We start from the raw sequence: 26,080 nt of genomic DNA, 5'->3' as shown, positions 1-26,080 counted from the left end.
GGCGTTTGGACAAGTTTTGACATTAATGGGCTACGGCAGCAGATTACCGACATGAGTGCCTTTGCTAACATCACATCATTGCCTGAAGTGCCTCTCCTGGGCTTGTGACCGTATCGGAACCTAGATGACTGGAAAGTCATGCCCTGGTCAGCTGAGTGCAGATTTCTGTTGGTAAGACCTGATGATAAGGCTTGAGTGTGATGCAGACCCCACAAAGCCGTAGACACCAGTTGAAAGCAAGGCACTGTGCAAGTGGGTGGTGGCTCCATAATGGTGTGGGCTGTGTGTATATGGAATGGTCTGGGTACTCTGATCCAGCTGAACTGATAATTGATTTGAAATGGTTATGTTCAGCTACTTGGAGACCATTAATCCATTCATGTTCCCAAACAACAATTGAATTTTTATGGATGACAATGCACCCTTTCACCACGCCAAAATCGTTCGCTGTTGATTTGAAGAACATTCTAGTTATTTAGAGTGAATATTTTGGCCACCTAGATAGTCCAACATGAATCCCTTCAAAGATTGATGGGATATAATTTAGAGGTCATTTGTGTACAAACTCCTGCACTGGCAACACTTTCGCAGTTATGGATGGCTGTAAAGCCAGCATGGCTCAGTATTCCTGGAGGGGCTTCCAGCAACTTGTTGAGTCCATGCCATATTCAGTTGACGCACTATGCTGAGGAAGAGGAGGTCTGACACGATATTAGAAGGTAGCCCATGACTTTCATCTCCTTAGTGTGTACCTGTTACAGCTACAATTTTCAGTGGGAATTATAACACTGTTTTAGGTCTTTTCAGGTTTCTACTTTTCAGGTCAATATTCCTACAGATAATGTTGAAACTGGTTACACAGGAAAAAAATTCATTTGTGGTATTTACTGTAGGATAAAATTTAGAAAAAATTATTTTACAAAAGTACATTAGCGAGCACATGAGCTACTTACTTAAATGTGTTTCATGATCTATTTATATGCCAAATAAATGCACAAAGCATGGGAACAAAATTAAATTTTGCATTGTTAGTGCAGCATCATATGCAGTAAATTTGAGAGAGGAGAGACACACAGTGAAGCCTTATACTCACCACTCTCATCTGAAGTGTCCTTTCTGCCATTCTTCCTTCACATAAATTTATACCTTTTGCTGTGTACTGTGTATGTTCCCTGTCTCTGTCTCTAATTTTGCCCTTATGCACTTGTGATGCGTTAGGCTAAATGTTTTCTTAGAGAGGAGCTATTTTTTGCTGCTCCTTGTGTGATATTTATCTGTTGACTCATCATCAGACAATTAAAAAAACTACTCCCAGCTGTATTTTGTGAACTTAATATAAAACTTTGCTGCATAAAAGTCTTTCTGAATAGTTTGTGTGTGTGTGTGTGTGTGTGTGTGTGTGTGTGTGTGTGTGTTTTAATTTCCAGTATCCAAGGATAAAAAAATATTCCCAACTGAGAAAATTGTGGAAAAAATGACAGTTTTCAGAATTAAATAAGCTCTTTTGAGTTAACATGCTATCCGTTGGCGAACTGACCAATTTGTAGAAATTATAAGCGCATTCATATGGCTACTAAAATACCAACCATCCAAAATTTTGTCCACTGGATATCATGGGAACCAATGACCTTTAACAAAATAAGATAGGGCCACGTAATTAACATAACATTATCCAAAATATTATAAAACAAAATAAAAGTAGTTGTTTATGTAAAGATACAAGTGTCATTCAATAATTAAAGAGGCAAATTAGTCTGGGGAAAAAATTGTTAGTAGGGAAAGTTTGGTACTTTTATGGCTTACAGTTGGCATCACTGGGATGACCCCTGATCAGCTGATGCATCAACATTGTTTTGTTTATAACCTCAAAAATACATTTCAAGATGGTGAGTCCACTTGAAACATCCATTCTGTTATTCTGTTTTTACTTGCTGAAGGCAAGAAACCAGTGAATATACACTGTAGAATGTGTAAAGTTTATGGTGAAGGTTGTATGAATCATACTAATTTTTACAAGTGGGTAGAGCAGTTCAAAAATGATCACGACTCAGTGACTGACGAACACCGTTCTGGCTGACTAGTTGCAGTTTCAACTCTCTCACTTGAAAGTCAAATTGATCACATTATTTGTGCCGACCGCCGTGTGACTGTAAAAATTATAGTTGATAAAGTTCAAGTTAGTACTGGTACAGTTGATAACATTATCTGTAACAAGCTGAAGTACCGTGAAACATGTGCGAGATGAGTTCCAAAGGAGTTGGCATGGCAACACAAGGAAACAAGGTTGAGAGTGTGCACAGAACTAAAGGAACATTATTAAAGAGAAGGTGAGCACTTCCTCAACAAAATTTTAACTTATGATGAAACTTGGGTTCACTATTGTGATCCAGAATCAAAAAGACAAACCATGGAGTGGAAGCACACCAACTCACCTGTCAACAAAAAATTCAAAAGCCAAGCATTAGCAGGAAAAGTCATGTTGGTGGTGATTTTTGATGCTGAATGTCCAGTTTTTTTTGTTATTATCTCGGATTTGCTTTTAAACAAGGTGAAGCCAGCCATGAGAGAGAGAGATGACGTTGATCTCAGAGGAGAGGTGTGACTCTCCAGCAAGACAACGCACATCTTCATATTGCTCAACTAACCCATGAAACCATTGACAAAATGGGCTGGGAAATACTGCCTCATCCCCCTGACAGTCCTGATTTAGCACCTAGTGGTTTCCATTTGTTTGGTACACTAAAGGAGGCATTATGTGTAAAGGGTTCCAGGAGAACGAGGACGTGAAAAAGTTACTGGGAAATTGGTTCAAACATCAAGATAAAGAGTTCTTTGCAGCCAGAATAAAAAAGCTTGTAGCCCGTTGTAACAAGTGCATAAATGTTTAAGGGGATTATTTTGAAAAGTAGAAAAAGTATTATTTTGTAAAAATTAACACCTTTTTCTCCAGATCAATTTGAGTCTTTAATTATTGAATGACCCTCGTAAATTTTTAATATAACACGTTTTTAAATTGGACTAAAAAATATATGTGAATTTCTCCTAGCTCCATATACATTCCTAACACCCATACAGATAGTTATTAAAACTTCACAAGCTCAAATTTTCAAGGCTATGACAATATGTGTAAGGTTTATAATGAAAAATGTGGGTGCGTGCAGTACATAATTGATGCCTGTATAGTTCATCTCCTAGCTATTGTCTGTTGTATGTGCCACTTGCTTTTTGGTTATAAATCTTACTAATACTGCCATAGAGCTTTAAAAATTCACTAGCGTAAATTTTCAAAACTGTATGTATGGGACTAGGAAACTTTGCTGCAAGGAGAAATTAAATTTCTACTTTTTAGACTGATTAAAAAATATTATCTCTGGTTAGCATACCACCTGCAATGCATTTGAAACTGCCCACACAGCACAATGATCCTGCAGGACAGCCAAGATGTTAGGCATTGCCAATCGTTTTCAACCCTCCTAGCCCCACTCCTACCGAACAGACAAGAAAGCAGATTACTATTGCCTTGTGATCCAGTTCTGAATTAAAATTTTTAGCTTCTAGTTCATCGGGAAGTTAATTTAAAATCAGTTGCAAAATTTTACCATACAGATAGGCAGACAAAAAAGTGACCAAATGAAAACATGTTAAAGTTTGTGTTTCATTGAAATACTTTTATCGTGGATCAGTTTCAAGTAATTAACTCATATAATTTCTTTCATTAAAATGTAGAATACTAACTAAATCATGTAATTTACTGATGGAGTGTTCTATGAACACACTGTGAAGAATCTGAATGTGAACTGCAGAGTAATCATGTAGATGTCACAATAATGCTGCTGCTATCAATAGCAGCTGTTTTCTTGTATTTTCGTGCACCTTGTTTTGTTATTCGTGCTACTGTTGTTGTTATTATTTTACTTTTAGTTATCCAGTTAGTAGAGGCCTGGGGTGTGACCGCTATTGTTGCAGAGGAAACTGCTATATGAAGGTCATCAAGTAACGCCACCTCTTTTGCCAAGACGTGGGTTGTAAGTGGTGGTGGTGACTGGAATCAAGTGACTGACCACTAGTAAGACATCGCTGGTTGAATTAGACTTCTGTTAGTGTTAGGTACAGAGGTGCGGTCGCTGCTGTAGGGAAGGCTGCTGACCCTAGGATGATGTAGTGAGTCACAGAGTTCGGTGAACCAAAGTCAGCAGGTATGCCTGAGTAGCGGTGTGTGCCGCAGCTGATGTTTGACTACATCACCCAGGCTGCTGGCCTTTTTTCAGCATAGAACACTATGCAGGGAAGGAACTTACTCAAACCATAGCTCCAACCATGATCTACTTCAAAGGCTTGTGTCCACCCTCAGTGGTGATCAGCATTTCAGGAATGAATGCGCAGTGACAGAGGTGCTGGGCTGCCTCCATCCTGAGCTTGAGCAGGTGTCTCTTTAGAGAGTGGTTGCCAGCAGGAAGTAGTCTTCCAGAGGGAGACCCAGTAGTGCGAAGGCAGTAATTCATCTGCCTGCAATCCCTATAACAGGTGCTGCTACTGGAGGCAGAGTCCATTGTTGACAGCTGGTTACCCCATCAAGCACAGCAGTAGTCTCTAATCGAAGCCAGAAAATGGAAATGGTGGTGGTTGGCATCACTTACACACTGTGGTAGGGTTATGTACAGAGAACACTGGTGTGCAACTGAGGACAACAGAGTACCTCTGAGACTGAGTGCCTTATTTGGGGGATATTTGTAAGACTCTACCAGTCAGCACATCTCCTGCAGCAGCACTCATCTCTGGAAGAGATAACAGGTCACAGTAGCTGGGCATCACCATTGGGTACATGAAATGTATTCGCAATTTCCTATACGGACAATCATCATCTGTATAATGGAATGACGACAATGAAAATTTGTGCCGGACCAGGAGTTGAACCTGGATATCCCATTTACTGCGAGCCGTTGCCTTACCATAAGGCTATCAGAGCATGACTCACCGCCAGACCCAAACTTCCATATATTGTCAGCCATGTGTCTACAACCTATTCATTATGTATATTCCCAAACAGGCAAGAACATTTTTAGTTGAAAGTCACTTGTCCGGTTTTGGTGGATAAATATGATATTGCAGTACCTGTATTATCCAAATTACGGTGCTATGTTCCTTTGGATTTTGTAATCTCCCCCCTCCTTCCTGATTCCATCTACATATTAAACAATGTCCAGTTCAAGTAATTGATAAGCAAAGTCTTTTGTGAAGATTTGAGAAGAGCGAACTTTCAAGTTTACTTAGCTTTTCATGTTGAGATGGCTCCAGTTCTTTTTGTCTAGGGGTCTGATTCTTGAAACTGGAAATCTCACATCAGGTCCTCATGGTTGGTTTGAACTGAATAAATTTGAAGATTGTTGTATCTACGTAAATTGATTTTTCAAATTTTAGTATGTCATACAGTATTGTGATATTTCACATTAACAAAACTGAAATTAAATTGTTCGCACAAAAAGACGTCTGATCACATCAGAGGCATGCTTACGTCTCACATGTTCTGCGGAAATAACACGATTCCACAGGGTTTATAAGTTTTCTTAACAAATGAATTTTTACTAGTTTCTGTACATTATTAGTTTCAATTATTATTTCGTAAATGAACCCAGAAATAAAACACAGTAAACAGTACAGAATTGCATAATTAATAATAGAAATTTTAAGTGTGCCAGTAATTCGTAATTTCAAATGTTTCTAAAAAAAAAATAATTTTTACTGGACATTCAGAACTAATACTTAATCGATTATAACATCAAAACTAAAATATTTTATAAAGTAATTCCTTTTCCAAAATTCGAAAACTAATACTGTTATCGACAATTACTGTTGAGGAAAAGTAATGCTAAAGGATGATGTCCTGTTACTACTTGCATGCATGTCCAAAGGAAAATTGCATCGTAATTTTGGAATAACATAGGCAGTGTAATATCGTATCTCCACTGGATGGCAATAATTTCGTTTCTGCTCTTCTTGTTTCTGTCAGAGGTGCTGGCTGGCTTCCTCTGAATGAGCACTCTTGCACTCTGAATATGTCCTCTTACTTCATAGTGCATAGTCACAATGGGATAGCACCTATCTCCGTATGACATTGTTACGCTACATTCATGCCAGGCAATTCAGTGCCTCTGACTAGAGCATGTTGCAACAATTCATTTGCTTATTTTCCTTCATAGGATCAACTAAAAGAAGCAACTGTTTTATGCACATTTACTGTCTGAAGATCAACATGGCAGCTAGTGCCATAAAAGAAATGTGTAAAATCTTGATTTTTGCATGAAAATAGAGGAAAATGTGAAAGAAATGATTGTTTTGGCAGTGCTATAATGGAAGACACACTCATATTACACAGTAATGTGCGATTCTGTAACTAATGCAAGCATATATTTGTTCTTCCCAGTGGTTGGTGAAAAAGAGAAGACATCAGGGACTGTGAATGTTCGCACCAGAGACAATATTGTACATGGAGAATTTTCTGTACCAACAGTAATTGAAAAATTCTGCAAACTGAAACAGGACAGGACCCTAAAGAGTGAAGAAAATTTCTGAGAAGAGTAAGGAACCTCTTCCATCAGTATTGATAAAGACATTTATAAAGTAAGTAAAATAATCAATATTCTTCAAGACCCATTAGTGGTGATTATTATTAACAATAATATATGATCAAGTAGCAGTAACATTTAACACCTTATTTAAGCTTTGTTTTCATAAGAAAATTTTTTTGGAATTAACCTTTGGTTCTGAACTGTTACTCCCATTTGAGAGGCACACATACAGTGAGTAAGTTATAAAGAGAAGCATTTTGCATTATATTTTAAAAAGTGTCGCATAGAACAGACTTCTGCCTTTATATCATATCTTCAGCAAAAGAACTTATTGATTCATTCCAACACCATCCTGTAGATTTTTGCAGGTACGATGAAGTGAAGCCATGAAGTTTATCCTGCTAAATGTACAGTGTGTATGTAGCAGCTACTTAAACTTGAACGATTAGTACAAAACAGACAACTATTTTCCTGTTTTGAACATGCAAAATTAACAAGTAATTGCTCTCATTTTTGTCAAGTTATCTGTTATACAATCTCAACTTACATTATTGTGAGACAATAATCTGATCCAATAATTAACAGTATATGTACACAAAAGTCTAGCAGTGTTAAAGAGTTTAACTGTTCACATAAAGGTGAAAACAAATTTCACTGTGATATGTTGTGCATTCTGAACACAATGAGCTAGATTATTGTGTAACTTTTTAAGATTCTCACGTTCACTATGTGTAATCAAGATGTGTTTAGGCTGATACATTGATGAAAAATCATATTTTTTACAGATTGCATTGGAAGAACATAACGTGTGCACACATTTATAGGATTGTATTGTGAATTACTAGGCCCTTTGATAGCTTCATTGACAGATCATAAAATTTCTGGATACTTTTCGTGCATTTATTGTGTCATATTTTTGATCACTGTGAAACTAAGACTCCTTTTGCTTGTTTCTTTCTAGCAGGTGGTACTCATCTTGTGAACTGACTGCCAGCCACTAAATGAAGATGTGACTGCCACCAGTATTCATTTTATTGTATTTAAAATATGATCTTCTATCTCCGCCCAAATGCCTAATTTATTTTGTTTTTGTATTTAAACAGTAAGAATATACAATAAATTGGATACTGAAGAGCTTTATTTTGTCTTAGTCTGCTTTCTTCATTAAAAATCCATTAATTAAGAGAAATTATTATTGATTCATATAAACCCAGGATCACCAAATGTCGTGAAATTACAATTTATTTAAACACATAACATAACAGTTAATTACAATAAGTAATCGTAAGATTGCTAAGAATGTCTAATCTATCCTGTGTACCACAGGGCTCAATCCTTGGCCCCTTTCTCTTCCTTATATATATATATTAATGACATTGCACAACCCATTGACTCCCATATTGTAAGCTATGCAGATGACACATCAATCTTATTCTATCAGAGGGAATCAAATGAGTTAGAATCTCTTGCTACTAGTGGTGTAACAGAAGTAACAAAATACTTCAATGATCAGGGACTCGAGGTGAATGTCACCAAATCTCAACTACTGACATTTAAAACAGGCAGTTCTCACCACAACAATATGACTAGTGTGTGTAATATCTCTGCAACAGAAAATGGTAACTGTAAATTCCTGGGTATGTTGATGAAAATTTGCGGTGGACATACCACATTAATTTCGTATGCAGAAAAGTCAGTAGTGCCATATATCCCCTCAGCCAGCTTGCAAAGATAGTTCCTAGCAAAGCACTGAAATTAGTATATTATGGGACACTTTATCCCTTTCTCAATTACGGAATTGAACTATGGGGCTGTGCAGCCGATGTACATTTAAAAAGAATATTACAACTACAGAAAAGAGCAATAAGACATATACATGGGATGGGACATAGAGATTCATGTCGTGAAGTGTTTGTGCAGCACAGAAGCTATCAAGGGCAGTGATGTACAGGACCACAACACTAGAACAAAGTGTCACTGTTTCCGTAACAGAACAACATTAAAAATGACTGATAGAAGTCCATATATCAGTGGTTTGATTTGGTATAACAAGCTACCAAATGCTCTAAGAACGTACACGGGAAATGTTTTTAAAACAAAATTAAAATCTTTTCTATTAGAAAAATGTTTATATTCTTTCGACGAATTTTAAGATAGTGATTGTAACAGCTGTAATGTGATAAATGTAAAAAATAGACATAAGAAGCAACAGCTACAGAATATAGTGTATTTTAGAAGTGTAAATATAACCATAGTATTAAGTCTGATATTTGCAAAAGCCATCATTACGATGGCTACCCGCAAAGAAAATGTAAATAAATAAATAATCATAATTGGATGGATAAAAAATCTACTCGATGAATGGCAGAAGGAGAAGAATCAAATATATAGAAGTGTGTAAGCTTTGAATGCTAGTGACTTCTGTGACAGAAAGGTTGAAGGGGAAGGAAGAGGGAAGGAGGGAAAGGACTGGTGAGGCTTAGCAAATGGAGAGAGCTACAGAAAACTCACCCAAAAGTTAGGCTCTGGGGAGTCTTAAGGGGTGGGATGAGAAGGAAATACTGGTTTTTGGTGCCTGCACTGGACTAGGGTTGAAAACCTGAGAGCTTTCTAAAAGGTTCTGATATTGAGAAGGCTATCTACACTTACAGTGAAAATGTACTTAATTCATTAGACAAAAAATTGCAGGCAACTGGTATATTTTGTGATCTGTCAAAGGCATTTGACTGTGTAAATCACAATATCCTTTTACGTAAACTAGAATATTATAGTGTAACAGGAAATGCTGCAAAATGGTTCAAATCTTATATCTCTGGCAGGAAACAAAGGGTGTTATTAGGAAAGAGACATGTATCAGGCATCATCCAACTGGGAACTAATTACATGTGGGGTCCCACAAGGTTCCATTTTGGGGCCCTTACTTTTTCTTGTGTATATCAATGACCTTTCATCAGTAACATTACCAGATGCCAAGTTTGTTTTGTTTGCTGATGATACAAACATTGCAATAAATAGCAAATCAAGTGTAGTCTTAGAAAGATCAGCCAATAAAATATTTGTAGACATTAATCACTGGTTCCTAGCCAATTCTTTGTCTCTAAACTTTGAAAAAACACACTACATGCAGTTCAGAACTTGTAAGGGGTGTCCCAAGAGTATATGTCTAACATATGATGACAAGAAGATAGAAGAAGTGGACGGTGTTAAATTCTTGGGATTACAGCTTGATAATAAATTCAACTGGGAGGAGCACACCACAGAACTGCTGAAGCGTCTTAACAAATCTCTGTTTGCAATGCGAATTTTGTCAGACATAGGGGATATAAAAATGAAAAAGCTGGCATACTATGCTTACTTTCATTCCATAATGTCATATGGGGTTATTTTCTGGGGTAATTCATCAAGCCAAGCTAAAGTTTTCCGGGCACAAAAACGTGCAGTAAGAATTATATGTGGTGTGAACTCAAGAACATCCTGCAGAAGCCTGTTTAGGGAACTAGGGATACTAACTACAGCTTCCCAATATATTTATTCCTTAATGAAATTTGTCATTAAAAATATATCACTTTTTCAAACCAACAGCTCAATTCATGGAATCAATACTAGAAATAAGAATAATCTTCACAAGGATTTAAAGTCACTTAGTCTTGTACAAAAAGGTGTGCATTATTCAGGAACACACATTTTCAATAACTTGCCAGCAGCCATAAAAAGCTTAACAACCAATGAAATTCAGTTTAAGAGAAGCCTAAAGGATTTATTGGTGGCCAACTCCTTCTACTCCATTGATGAATTCCTGAGGAAAACCAACTGATTTGTATATAAGTACAACATAACTTCTGCACAATTTCAGTGCAGTAATGTGTTCACTGAAAATTTGTGTGTGTGTGTGAGTGTGTGTGTAAGTATAATCTAACTTCTGCACCATTTCAGTGCAGTAATGTGTTCATTGTAAATAAGTATTACAGTAGTTGTATTACATGTTTCTTACCTTATAAATAAATATAAAACTTTTTTATTTTAAATTCAGTGCAATAGTATTTGTAAAATGACTCTTAGTGTTCATTAAAAAATGACGATCATTCCACTTGGGACCTGTGGAATGGTACATTAGCTTATTTGTTTTAGTTTAAATATTTGTCATGTATTGTTGTTTTTCTGACATGTTCCACATCCTGGAGGACCTCCTCACTACGGATCAATTGGAATGAAAGTAAATCTAATCTAATCTAATCTAATCTAATCTTAAAGGTGGAAGATAGGATAATAATCAAGACAGAGATTACTGAGAAAAAATTGCACGAGTCTATAATAGTGAAAAGCTAGGTGCATTATACGTGGTAGACAGGGGGTCAAGGGAGGGGGGGGGGGGGGCGGTTCATAGACAAGGCAGAATAAAATATGTATAAAAATAAAAGAGAGCAAAGAAATGGAATAGGTACTAAAAAGAAATGCTGAGACCACAAAAGTTAACATAAATTTAGGCCAGGTGGGTGGCAGGAACTGAGCACATGATGTAACGTTATTTCCCTCCGGCAGCTTTGTGAGGCTCTGTTGTCATGAGAGACAATCCAAATGGCACAGATTGTGAAACACGCACCTATGTCATGGCTGTCATGTGGTCTCCAAACGTTTTAACCTAAGGGCCACACTGGCTCTTCCACAAAGTCCCAAGGGCCAAGACCTAGCTATAGTCTATCTAAATTGTCTTGGGGCCTGATGCCCTAATACTGCTCAGATTTCCTCCATACAATTCAAAAGTTTTCGTGACACTTACGACTGCTTCCAGTCATTATGAGCTGATACTGTGTGGCACTGCAGTAGTAATTCCGCAGTGAGCTGCTTATTGTTTGACCTTGAGCAGTGGCCTTAATTTCATTTCATATACATTGCTAACAATAGATACCACTTGTGAAGGTCTTTGTAACATCTTCCACGAAACCTTGCTACTAATATGTGTCATTAACACAGCAAATAGTCAGAAAGTAGCGTGAGCTGCAAATGGCATGAGCACTGCGGAATACCGTCCCACCACAACTTTCCTCACCATGTGGCAGCAATAGTGGTGTCTTCTTTGTTCCCTATGGTCTCTCTTGGCATGGCTCAAGAAAAGTTGGACAGACTATAGTTCATTGCACCACCATTTTGTAATGTTGAATTACGCACAAATTTTCATTTCAGGACTAGATGGTGGTTGAGATATCTTATGCCAGATCATTTCATAACCGTGGTGATAGGTGATGCACATGCTGTGCTTTACACATTGTTGTGACTGCTTCTAGCAATGCTAAATTTATAGTAGTGATGTCTTCTGGAAAGTAGAGAACTGCATTAGGACAGCATCATCTTGTGGGTAATGGCAATGTGTGTGATCTGAAAAGCACAATATAGTAGACTAGTGGTTTTTATGACTACAGTTTCTTATTGAAGATAGTGTGTTTAACAGTGAGTGTTTAATTTAATTTAAAATAGCCTTAAAGATAAATCCAGTGCAATTCTTCTCAGAACCCTTGCTCTTTATACTATTAATTGGCTTCATTTTGATTTGCAGTTATGTCCTTTTGTGTGGGTTTGTGTAAATATGTAAAAGAAACAGAAGACAGACAGTGGTGCAGAAATTTTGAAGAGCATTGGGGACATCAATATTTCTTGATTGATTCGAGTAATAAAAGCAATGCCTATAATGTGCAATGAAACAGTACCAGTTCTCAAATAACACAATATCAAACACCATTATGACACTAAACATTCTCAAAGGTAGTCCAGATTTACCAGAAGCTAACAGTTAAAAATATATGCATGTTTGAAATGGTGTTTTGAAATCTCGACAAATGTCATAATTAATTTCAAAGATCAGTAAATGATGTTTAAGAAAGTAAATGCTGAACAAGAAGCAGCAACTCATGCTGGTTTCCACATGGTAAACGCAAATTAATAAAGGATTCCATGACTGCAACAATTGAAATGTGTTCAGAAAAAGTTAATTTATTTAAAAACATCAGTTTTTCAGCAAACACAGTGGCTCAAAGGGTACATGATATTGCTGAAAATATATTAACTCAATTGTATGAGAAAACTCAACATTTACAGTGGTTCTCGTTGGCTGTGAATGAGTCAACAGGTGTTTCAGACACTGCACAGGTGTTAATTTTTATTTGAGGGGTAAACAAAAATTATGAAAAGCTGCTTGACATTCATAACATTCACATAATGGCTTTGTGAGAAGGAATTTTTAAAGGATTAAAAATGCTGTTCAGAAAAAGACCTTCAGTGGAAAAACTTAATGTGTACCACAACTGTTGGTGGCATGAAAAAATTAAGGAGTTGCTGCTCTCACATCAAAGGCAGTAGAAATTTGACTCTGGATCAAAACCATTAATCACACATCGCATCATTCCTCAACAGTTTTTGGCAGAAAATGCGTAGAAATGTCAGAAGACTTAAAGCTAGTCATGTCAGCCATTAATTATACAGGGTGATTCAAAAAGAATACCACAATTTTAGGAATTTAAAACTCTGCAACGACAAAAGGCAGAGCTAAGCACTATCTGTCGGCGAATTAAGGGAGCTATAAAGTTTCATTTAGTTGTACATTTGTTCGCTTGAGGCGCTGTTGACTAGGCGTCAGCGTCAGTTGATGCTAAGATGGCGACCGCTCAACAGAAAGCTTTTTGTGTTATTAAGTATGGCAGAAGTGAATCGACGACAGTTGTTCAGCGTGCATTTCGAACGAAGTATGGTGTTAAACCTCCTGATAGGTGGTGTATTAAACGTTGGTATAAACAGTTTACAGAGAATGGGTGTTTGTGCAAAGGGAAAAGTTCTGGACGGCCGAGAACGAGTGATGAAAATGTAGCACGCATCCAGCAAGCATTTGTTTGCAGCCCAGGAAAATTGACTTGCAGAGCTAGCAGAGAGCTGCAAATTCCACAATCAACTGTATGGAGAGTCCTACGAAAAAGGTTAGTTATGAAACCTTATCGTCTGAAATTGGTCAACTACCCGAGGCGATGGATCGGCCGCCAGGCAGCCCGTGACAGAGCACTTCATCACTGGCCTCAAAGAAGCCCTGATCTTACCCCCTGTGATTTTTTCTTATGGGGGTATGTTAAGGATATGGTGTTTCGGCCACCTCTCCCAGCCACCATTGATGATTTGAAACGAGAAATAACAGCAGCTATCCAAACTGTTACGCCTGATATGCTACAGAGAGTGTGGAACGAGTTGGAGTATCGGGTTGATATTGCTCGAGTGTCTGGAGGGGGCCATATTGAACATTTCTGAACTTGTTTTTGAGTGAAAAAAAACCTTTTTAAATACTCTTTGTAATGATGTATAACAGAAGGTTATATTATGTTTCTTTCATTAAATACACATTTTTAAAGTTGTGGTATTCTTTTTTAATCACCCTGTATAATGAGGCTGAAAACAATCAATTATTGACAAAATTATTTAACTGTATATTTATTAATTATATAATATCACATACTTGTAGTCATTGCCAATTCCACAAGTTTATTAATGAAAATGACTTATCATACTATACAGCATTGCACTGGTGTAGATGTGGAAAGCATCTGATCTCCAAAAGATAATCAAAATATTCTTGAATGAAAGGCATCATCATCTGGCTGAGTTACAAAACAGTGAGTTGTTACGAAAGTTGTTATCTTTTACATATTCAACTAAACATATGAATGACCTAAATTTAAAGTTATAAGGAGAAAACTAGCTACTGCGTGATCTGTACACTGACATTAAATTCTTTTGACAAAAAAACGTTGTGTTTCAATCTCAAATGAAAAAAAAAAATTTCACAAATTTTAATACATGCCAAGCATTAAGCTGGAAATCAGAGATTCCATTTCCAGTAGATTCCGTAATTGAAATTTTAAGTGCTTTAAAAATAATTTTTTACTCTCATTTTTCAGATTTTGATACCATCGCAAATAATATAAAATTTTTTCAAAATCCTTTTAATGCCTTTATAAAAGCTCTTGCCTCAAACTTCAAATGGAAATGGTTGGTGCGCAATGTAACACATTTTATGCAAAGATAAATGCTTAAATCTAGCATTGCTGGAATTTTTTGAGTCTTCCACTCACACAGTTTGGTCAGTTGCACAAGTCGGCTCAAGGCTTTTTTCCATGTTCGGTACTACTTATCTCTGTGGGGGAAAGAGGTTCTCAACATGAAATATACAAAAAAATATTTAGAGATCTAAACTAACTGATGAGCATTAAAAGTTGCTCTTGATAATTTCACTAGTAAACAATCTACAACTGCAAACAATTGCGAATGGTAAACTACAGCAATATAAATCTCATTAATCATAATTACAATGCTTACTTTCATTTTGAGAATTGCCTATGAGTGTCAGTTAGGTACAGTAAATTTTCAGGAAATCTCACATACTTAATTACAGTTAAAATGTTCAATTACATTATATATGTCAGTTAATGTATATCTTAATTGATCATCAAATAAAAACAACTGACTATTGTACATATTTTGTATGATTTATTTGCTTTGTAAATTTTATATATACAGTGTCACTTCACTTAATGACTGTGAGTTGTTCCTGAATCTTACTAATAATTAACACTCATTAACTGAAGCACCTTTTTACTTAGGAATCCATGTAGAATTGGCCAAAGCATTCCATTCCGAAAAATAGATGCTCTAACTGATTTATAATACAGTATTGTAATTTTTTGTTTATAGTATAGTACATTCTATTTTAGAAGCAAGTTGTCTAAAGATATTTGTTCATGTCCATGCTTCAAAATTTGTGAAAAAGAGACATAGCATTATCCTTAATTAAATTCGTAGTGTGCCCTATCAGCATCTTTAATGAGTTCGTGTTAGTTAACAATGACAAATTGAAATTCATTAACAGATACTGCAAGGGAAAGCGTTACCATGCATCATCGAAGAAAAAAACTTGCAACATCATTGCAGAGAATTTGCAACATTGTTATGGAAGCCTGAGCAGTGATACAGGTGACATCAATTGTAGGACGAGGTACATTGCAATCAGTACAGCTGACTGAATACAGCATTGTCAGAGCTTTTACTTTATAGAACATTAGTTTATAGGAGAATGCATGACTTGGCATACAATTATAGTAGCCAAAGAGACCAATCCAGACCAGAATGTGCTTTTTCAAATGTTTGTTAAAGACGGAAAAGTAACACTAAACAGACTCTTTGTGTGAAACATCATTCATTAAGCGAGTCAGTTTTTTAGATTTGTGAACAACCCATTGTGGGAGCTGCTCAGTAAGCAAGGTTCAGTTGTGGGCCGCATTTCTGACCTGTCACTGTGGACGAGATTGTTGGTGCCCGCAGGCCAGTGTTGGCCTGTGGGCCGTAGTTGGAGACCACTGTCATAGAATGTGCTTTGCAACATGTTTTGTGTGTACAGATGCAGTTTTTGTTAAAAATTTGAGCTGTTTCCCTCAGACTCCCAACTTCATTTTCCAGGCTTGCACACATCTCATATACGAGGTGCGGCTAGAAAAAAACCGGACTGATGCTGGAAAAAAACATTTATTTACAATTTCATGTTATCTCCTTCAATGTACTCTCCTCCTCGGTTTCTACACCGCTCCATACGAATTTTCCACTGTTCATAGCAATGCTGCAGATCATTTTCGGTAAGTCCATACATTACTTCCGTCGCTTTTTCTTTTACTCCTTCAACAGTCTCAAATCCAGTTCCTTTCAAAGCTGATTTGACTTTAGGGAAAAGAAAAAAGTCACAGGGGGCCAAATCAGGTGAGTAGGGTGGATGATCTAAGATGGGAATGTTGTGTTTTGCCAAAAACGTCTTCACTGACAACGCACTGTGAGCTGGGGCATTGTCTTGGTGAAGGATCCATGACTTTTTTCTCCACAAATCGTTCCGTTTTCTCCGTACTCGCTCACGTAGGGTAGCCAGGATGCTAATGTAGTAATGCTGATTCACTGTTTGTCCCTCTGGTACCCAATCAATGTGCACAATCCCTTTGATGTCAAAAAAAAACAATCATCATTGCCTTGAATTTCGATTTTGACATTCGTGCTTTTTTTTGTCGTGGAGAACCAGGAGTTTTCCAATGCATCGATTGGCGTTTAGTTTCGGGATCGTAAGTAGAAAACCACGATTCATCGCAAGTAATAACATTTTGTAAGAAGGTGGGATCACTTTCAATGTTTTCCAGGATGTCAGAACAAATCATTCTTCGGCGCTCCTTCTGTTCAATTGTGAGACACTTTGGAACCATTTTTGAACACACTTTGTTCATGTTGAAACTTTCATGAAGAATCTGCCTAACACTTTCCTTGTCAACTCCTGTTAACTCAGACACTGCTCTGATTGTTAAACGGCGATCTTGTCGAACAAGTTTACCGATTTTTTTCAATGTTTGCATCAGTTTTTGCTGACAATGGTCTGCCAGTGCGAGTGTCATCACTGGTGTCTTCGTGGCTATCTTTAAATCGTTTAAACCACTCAAACACTTGTGTTCGCGATAAACAATCATCGCTGTACACTTGTTGTAACATTACAAACGTTTCACTTGCAGATTTTCCTAGTTTGAAACAAAATTTGATGTTAACACGCTGCTCTTTCTGTACACTCAACATTTTCCGACGCACAGACAAAACGTCAACTACTTAAAACAGACGCCACGGGCAGACTGAGTGCAGGAGGCAGATGAAACTCGAGCAGTAGGCGGAGCGAGAGTCACGTGACAGGCCACGCGACTTTCAGCCTTATTGCATTCGTTTTATTGTTTCACCAGTACTAGTCCGGTTTTTTTCTAGCCACACCTCGTATGTGCAGTCAGATCATAGCATATATATCTATGTTGTGTTTATCCCATCAGATGTGCAAGGATGCCCATTCTGTAAAGTATGCCAAACAATTTTATTCTTTGGTTCCTTGACACAGAACCCATCGTAAAGGGAATCTTGGAGTAGGGATGGGATGGGTATCAGTCTTTGGGGTCTGCCTTCTTTGTCTCTTAGGTTCTAAAATCCTTAGCCTTTGTTTTCCTTTCTGACCCTCCTTTGGGAGTATCCATAGGCTTGTCCAAGGTGTAGCATGTGTCAAATGATTTCCAAAACTCTTATGAGCATGGCTAAAGAAACCTGAATTCAGGAATAATTATACTTGGTTGGATGAAATACGGACGATTCGACTAAATGGCTACTGGACTGTAGGTCCTAGTAATAAGTGATGCACGAGTGAAAACCATATTGTAAAATAATAATAATAATAATTCTTTAAAGAGAGAGAGAATTTTATTACTTGTAGTGAAGTTGGAACTTTTAAGTATTTGTTATTTGGTTAGTGTTTCAATGTAGTGACATCATCATTTGCCTAAGGGGAAAAATCTGTAGTGTAACACATCACTCTGATTTAGTTATGAGTTGCTCAAGCATTTTTGACCAACAAATGATGATCATCACTACAAAAAGTTTATTTTCATAATGTATTAGATAATCTACTGTTTGGGTGTATGTTTTATTTGTGCACTTGTATCATGAGATCAAAGGACGCAGCATATCTGCAAGCTGGGACAATGATAAACATCATACCATGCTCACGGTACTTGTTGATCAGGAGGTTTATTGCCTGTCGCAGTTCCTGCCTTGGAAATAAAGGTGCTCACCAAAGAGGAAGAGTGGCCATGACAATACCTTTGGTATTACGACAAGAAAGAACTTGTTATACAGATACATTCTACTGACATCCGTTAATGAAAACAGAACATTTTGGACTTTGTTGGGAAACACATTTATTGTAAATAAGAGTGCAGTATATTAGAGACTGTTAAGGAGAAGCCTCACATTTATTTTGAGAGCTTGATGCTGGATTTATACTGTTAACTTCCAGCAGTAACTACAGCTCTTCGAGAAAAGAAGTTGTCAGAAGGGTTTGACAAGTGTGCTGAAATAATAAAGTGAGAAAGATTAAATAACAGGAAGTCTTAGCTCCTGATCAGACTTTACTTGGCCACTTCATATCATAGTAAAGAGTCAGCGGAACACTGCAATGTCAATGACAAGATTCATTGACGACATTGCTATTCTCAGTGAAAGTCAAGGAGAATTACAGGATGTACTGAATGGAATGAACAATCTAATGAGTACAGAATATGGTCTGAGAGTGAATTGAAGAAAGACATAAGTAATGACAAGTGGCACAAATGAGAACAGCAAGAAACTTAACATAATGGTTGGGGAAACGAAGTAGACGAAAGTAAGGAATTTTGCTACTAAGGCAGCAAAATAACCCATGATGGATGGGGGCAAGGAGGGCATAAAAAGTACGCTATCACTAGCAAAGACGGCACTCCTGCCGAAAATAGTCTACTAGTATAGAACATGACCTTAATTTGAGGAAGGACATTCTGAGAATATATGTTTGGCTCACAGAATTGTATGGTAGTGAAACCAGAACAGAAGAGAATCAAAGCAATTGAGATATGGTACTATGGAAGAATTCTGAAAATTAGGTAGATCGATAAGGTAAGAAATGAGGAGATTCTCCACAGAACTTATCAGGAAAGGAATATATGGGAAACATTGACAATAAGCAGGGACAGGATGACAGGACATCTGTTAGGTCCAACGCAGTCGGCACCCCCGCCCCCCTCCCACACCAGTGCTCCCACCATTGTCATCCCCGTCACTACCCCTATCACCGGTGTGTTGTGAGAGTAGAGACCCCTGCTTAAAGCCAACACACACAATAGTGTAATCAAGAATTCGACAAGTCTGGGTATGCAGCTGACAATAACAAATGTTATTGGCTGATGAGAGATGAGGCAGATGATTTGTGGATTATGGACTTTTTTTGGGGGGGAGGAGGGGGGGGGAGGGGTCGCTCATATCCAAGATACAGGGTGTTTCAAAAATGACCGGTACATTTGAAACGGCAATAAAAACTAAACGAGCAGCGATAGAAATACACCGTTTGTTGCAATATGCTTGGGACAACAGTACATTTTCAGGCAGACAAACTTTCGAAATTACAGTAGTTACAATTTTCAACAACAGATGGCGCTGCGGTCTGGGAAACTCTATAGTACGATATTTTCCACATATCCACCATGCGTAGCAATAATATGGCGTAGTCTCTGAATGAAATTACCCGAAACCTTTGACAACGTGTCTGGCGGAATGGCTTCACATGCAGATGAGATGTACTGCTTCAGCTGTTCAATTGTTTCTGGATTCTGGCGGTACACCTGGTCTTTCAAGTGTCCCCACAGAAAGAAGTCACAGGCGTTCATGTCTGGCGAATAGGGAGGCCAATCCACGCCGCCTCCTGTATGTTTAGGATAGCCCAAAGCAATCACACGATCATCGAAATATTCATTCAGGAAATTAAAGACGTCGGCCATGCAATGTGGCCGGGCACCATCTTGCATAAACCACGAGGTGTTCGCAGTGTCGTCTAAGGCAGTTTGTACCGCCACAAATTCACGAAGAATGTCCAGATAGCGTGATGCAGTAATCGTTTCGGATCTGAAAAATGGGCCAATGATTCCTTTGGAAGAAATGGATGCCCAGACCAGTACTTTTTGAGGGTGCAGGGACGATGGGACTGCAACATGGGGCTTTTCGGTTCCCCATATGCGCCAGTTCTGTTTATTGACGAATCCGTCCAGGTAAAAATAAGCTTCGTCAGTAAACCAAATGCTGCCCACATGCATATCGCCGTCATCAATCCTGTGCACTATATAGTTAGCGAATGTCTCTCGTGCAGCAATGGTAGCGGCGCTGAGAGGTTGCCGCGTTTGAATTTTGTATGGATAGAGGTGTAAACTCTGGCGCGTGAGATGATACGTGGACGTTGGCGTCATTTGGACCGCAGCTGCAACATGGCGAACGGAAACCCGAGGCCGCTGTTGGATCACCTGCTGCACTAGCTGCGCGTTGCCCTCTGTGGTTGCCGTACGCGGTCGCCCTACCTTTCCAGCACATTCATCCGTCACGTTCCCAGTCCGTTGAAATTTTTCAAACAGATCCTTTATTGTATCGCTTTTCGGTCCTTTGGTTACATTAAACCTCCGTTGAAAACTTCGTCTTGTTGCAACAACACTGTGTTCTAGGCGGTGGAATTCCAACACCAGAAAAATCCTCTGTTCTAAGGAATAAACCATGTTGTCTACAGCACACTTGCACGTTGTGAACAGCACACGCTTACAGCAGAAAGACGACGTACAGAATGGCGCACCCACAGACTGCGTTGTCTTCTATATCTTTCACATCACTTGCAGCGCCATCTGTTGTTGAAAATTGTAACTACTGTAATTTCGAAAGTTTGTCCGCCTGAAAATGTACTGTTGTCCCAAGCATATTGCAACAAACGGTGTATTTCTATCGCTGCTCGTTTAGTTTTTATTGCCGTTTCAAATATACCGGTCATTTTTGAAACACCCTGTATATACATATCTAAAAGCAAAGATGATGAGACTTACCAAACAAAAGCGCTGGCAGGTCGATAGACACACAAACAAACACAAACATACACACAAAGTTCTAGCTTTCGCAACCAACGGTTGCTTCGTCAGGAAAGAGGGAAGGAGAGGGAAAGACGAAAGGATGTGGTAAGTCTTTCTGCTCCCGGGATTGGAATGACTCCTTATGCTCTCCCTTAAAACCCATATCCTTTCGTCTTTCCCTCTCCTTCCCTCTTTCCTGACGAAGCAACCGTTGGTTGCGAAAGCTAGAATTTTGTGTGTATGTATGTGTTTGTTTGTGTATCTATCGACCTGCCAGCGCTTTAGTATGGTAAGTCTTATCATCTTTGTTTTTATATATATATATATATATATATATATATATATATATATATATATATATACACACACACACACACACACACACACACACACACACACACACACACACATGCTACCCAGAGGCAGATGAAGGGTGTGCATCATGCACTATCAAAGGCTCTCACATTCAAAGCTTACAAGAGGTGTCTTCTCGAGGGGATTGGTGCAGTTCCACACATGGTGCGCCTGATAATTGCTGTGTCAAGAGGTTATGAGGTACATAATGCATTGCAACTAAAAGTAGGGCTGCCCTGTCATGACAACAAATGGTTCACCTGTGGGAATCGGATCAGGCCCCTCATTATTCACTGACTGGTTGAGTGTGTGGCTGTGTATTTATCTATAAATATCTTGTGTGTGTGTGTGTGTGTGTGTGTGTGTGTGTGTGTGTGTGTGTGGCCATTTCCCATGTTCTTATTGTAAGTAGAACAGGAATCATTGATTTAATTCTGGATTATTGAAAGAACTGAATATATTGTGAATAGAAACAGCTGATTGATTCAAATGTAAATATACTGGAAGAGATACTGCATATATTGAATGTAGTGATTATATGGGAAACATAGTATTAAGCTCTGGGTTTAATTGTACCTCACAGTCATAAGTCATCAGAAAAAGCATGTTGTAAATAAAGCCAATGAATGTATGAATATGTGTAAATACAGCAACAAAAAATTGAAAATTATTGTATAAGAAAACATTGCTTTTATATAGGGTGAAGCGAAATAATTCATGCACTCAGGTTTCGTAGCATGACTCCCCAAATGCCAGCAACAAAAAAATCTCTCTCTTAAAATTCCAGCCAGCGAGTACATACAGCAGAAAAACAACGTTAAGAGTGGCAGTCTGGCAACACTGTAACCACATGTATGGTAACTACCTCTGTCAGCACAGATTACTCATGCTGTGCAGTGGATAGAGTTTTTGGTTAGCATGATGCAGGAGGTCAAGGGTTCGATCCTGGTTTGACGTACACTTTTTTTACGTACACTGTTTCTTAGGTCACCTGTATCCTAAATTTACAATATTTTGTAATGTTGAAAATAACAAATATGTGGTTCGACAAATACAAAATAGACAGTTGAAACAAATGACCTGTCATCAGACAGAACAACTACAAAAACAATATCAATTTCGAGATGCTAAAGATGATAGCACAGTTCAATAACACATCTACTTGTCATTGATACTACAAGGTGTACAACTTAGCTTCCGCCATTTTTTCCCCAACATTTGAGGCTTTAATGAAACAAACTGGTTACACATGTATCATTCAAAGTATTTTCCATCGCTGGCCACTACTTTCTCCCATCTTTTGGGCAGTGTATGAATCCTGCGTCAAAAAAAAACTGTTCATTTTTTGAAGCGATCCACAAATCAATCCAATTTGTGCCTTCTTCATGAGATCGGAAGTGTTGGTCAGCCAGGCCATTCGCCATTGATCTAAATAGGTGATAGTCAGAGGGAGCAATGTCAGGAGAATACGGCGGGTGGGGTAGGACTTCCCATTTTAACGTTTCCAAGTACATTTTGACCTCTTTTGCAATGTGAGGTTGAGCGTTGTCCTGCTGAAAAATCACTTTATCGTGCCTCTTGCTGTATTGCGGTTGTTTGTCTTTTAATGCTCTGCTCAAATGCATTAATTGCACTCAATAATGAGCACCTGTGATTGTTTCTCTCGGTTTTAACATCTCATAGTACACAACGCCGTGCTGGTCCCATCAAATGCAGAGCATGAGCTTGGAGCCATGAATATTCGGTTTGACCATCGACGTGGAAGCATGGCCGGGATATCTTCATGATTTTTTGTGTTCAGGATTATCATAATGAACCCATTTTTTGTCCCCGGTCTCAATGCGATGCAGAAATCCCTTCTGTTTTTGCCTCTGAAGCAACTGTTCACAAACACACAAACGATGTTCAACGTCTCTTGGTTTCAGGTCATACAGGACCTAAGTTCCTTCTTTCTGAATCATGCCTATAGCCTTGAGACGTTTTTCAATGGCTTGCTGTTTCACTCCCACTGATCGTGCCAATTCTTCTTGAGTCTGACGCGAGTCTTTACTCAGCAATGTCTCCAATTCTGCATCTTCAAAAACATTCTCTCTTCCACCACTGTGCTGGTCTATAACATTAAAATCACCGTTCTTCATTCTTGAAGTGTTGAAAGCACTCACGAAATGTTCTTTCACTAATAGTGTCCTTACCGTATATACTTGAGAGCATTTTATGAGACTCAGCCTCTATTTTCTTCATATTGAAACAAAACAGTAACAACTCCCGCAAATGACGACAATTAGGCTCATAAACTGACATTTTCAATCAGGAACAACTTTATGACGCAGACACAATTAAACTAATGTTTGACTGAGGTTACGTTGTCCGACATCCAAGTTAACTGCCTGACATCTGCAATCTGTTTGTTTTGACCGCTACTTACCGTTGTCACCACCTATCAGCAAACGGCGGAAGCAAAGTTGTACACCTTGTACATGTAATATGAGCACTCAGATGTCACACATTAGCAACCAGTGACAATAATAATGTCCATATTAATGACTGCATGACCTTCACAACAGAATACATTGTTCTCAGAACAACAGATGCTCAAAGTGACCTCCCTGCATGTCCAAACACTGCACAACCCGTTGGATCATACAACTTTGGACCGTTCGCAGCCAAGTTGCATCCACAGTAACAAGAGCAGGATGAACACACGCTGCCAATTCTTCCACATTCATCGGCAGAGTAGAGTACACGTGCTCTTTCCGGTGTCCCCACAGGAAGAAACCCAGGAGATTTAGGTAGATGAATGCTGTCGCTATACAACTGGACCTCCACATCCAAGTTCTGTCCAAATACTGATGCACAGTAATTCCTGAGTGTGGAGGCTCACCGTCATGTTGGAACCATATCCTCTGCTGAACATGCAATGGAACATCTTCCAGCACAACAAGCAGGGAAATGCATGATACCTTTGTGCAGTCAACTGGTCAGGTAACATGTAGGGCCCCAAACACCTGTCACCCAATATTCCGGCCCAGATGTTGATACCAAAGCATTCTTGATATCCGTGGTCGCAGATGATCTGGGTTAACCTCACACCAATGATGGGCATTGTGCATATTGAAGACACCCTCACGAGTGAATGCAGCTTCATCCAACCATATTATGGTGTTCATGAAGTCATCATTGGCTTCCTCTTGTTGTTAGAACCATTCACAGAATTTCATCCACTGATGGCAATCTGCAGGATGCTAGTGTTGTGTGAAAGCATAATGATACGGCTGCAGTCCATGTTAGTGCAGCACGTTAATGACCGTGCATTGCAGAACACGCAGCTGCCTTGCTACACTACATGTACTTCGCTGAGGTTCTTGCTGTCTGACCTCCAGAATAGCTTCCTCAGTAGCTGGAGTATGTTGAGTCCACAGACAACCTGTGTCATGCAATGGGGGAAGGAGAGAACCTGACTCCCGAAGGTGCAACTCCAGATGATGAAACACATTTTTATCTGGATGGTGTCAATGAGAATATCTAGCAGCATTTTCATGGGTGGCAACACCAGTCTCATTGTCAGATGCACCAAGGACCAGAAGCATATCCATGTATTCATCACTTGTGTATGCCATACGTCTGCCACATTGGTTTAGAGGTTTACAATGAGAAAATTCGATACGTGTATGCATGTACATTGGAGTCTGTCACGAGCACATTACTCGCAGCTAGTCCCTGTCTGGTGGACAGCACATACAGTATAAACACGCCATCAGTCCTGCACACTGTTCCACCTAACGTGTATTACCCCTCTGACAGACATTGTTCTGCATGATTCATTCCGACAGTGCTAATTGTGAAATGTTCAGTTTTGAATTATGCTGTTTCCCTAATGGTAATAGATGTGATGTCTCCACTATCCCATCAATAAGATAATAATAATAATAATAATAATAATAATAATGGACAGGTAGACAATTCAAGAAAATTCTTTATAGAACGAGCAGAAACTAGCAAAATATACAAAGCAATCACTCATATAAATACATTGGCTACACCACTGCAATTTCATAACCACTTCTATAACCCTTTAGATCACATAACATCAACAGATACAATGAAAGTAAATTGGAAAAAGAAAACACTGCGTGGCAAGCACCCGTATCACCTAACAAGGCCACACATCAATCAAGATGCATCCAACACATGGCTAAGAAAAGGCAATATATAAAAGTGAGAAGGAAGGATTCATGATTGCAATACAGGATCAAACAATAAACACCAGATATTACAGCAAGCATATTATAAAAGATCCCAATACCACAACAGATAAATGCAGACTTTGCAAACAACAAATAGAAACAGTAGATCACATCACAAGCGGATGTACAGTACTAGCAAATACAGGATACACCAGAAGACATGACAATGTAGCAAAAATAATACATCATCAACTTGCCGTACAACATAAACTAATAAAACAACACATTCCCACATACAAGTATGCACCACAAAATATACTGGAGAATGATGAATACAAATTATACTGGAACAGAACCATTATAACAGATAAAACACCACCACATAACAAACCTGACATCATACTCACCAATAAAAAGAAGAAATTAACACAACTAATTGAAATATCCATACCCAATACAACAAATATGCAGAAGA

At 38.4% G+C, this 26,080-nt stretch overlaps 1 protein-coding gene across 9 annotated transcripts in view; it reads left to right on the top strand.

Moving 5' to 3' along the window:
• Window positions 1-26,080, top strand: part of LOC126482300 (threonine--tRNA ligase 1, cytoplasmic) — a 206,930-nt gene that overhangs the window by 157,481 nt on the left and 23,369 nt on the right. For 4 of the 9 annotated variants that reach the window (XM_050106326.1, XM_050106318.1, XM_050106329.1 and 1 more), the window contains 2 exons: window positions 6,422-6,618; window positions 7,528-7,706. The exons of 2 other annotated variants lie outside the window; for them this stretch is intronic. In XM_050106326.1, the coding sequence (XP_049962283.1) occupies window positions 6,422-6,570 (149 nt within the window). In that variant the 3' untranslated portion in view covers window positions 6,571-6,618; window positions 7,528-7,706. Of the gene's footprint in view, window positions 1-6,421; window positions 6,619-7,527; window positions 7,707-26,080 lie in introns of those variants that run through there. 3 more of the 9 variants (XM_050106324.1, XM_050106320.1, XM_050106323.1) reach the window with 2 other exon arrangements.

This window comes from Schistocerca serialis, chromosome 5 (assembly GCF_023864345.2).
Source record: "Schistocerca serialis cubense isolate TAMUIC-IGC-003099 chromosome 5, iqSchSeri2.2, whole genome shotgun sequence".
NCBI classification, from domain to species: Eukaryota; Metazoa; Arthropoda; class Insecta; order Orthoptera; family Acrididae; genus Schistocerca; species Schistocerca serialis.
The sequence above is the reverse complement of the archived record's forward strand: the minus strand, read 5'-3'. Positions and strand labels throughout refer to the sequence as shown.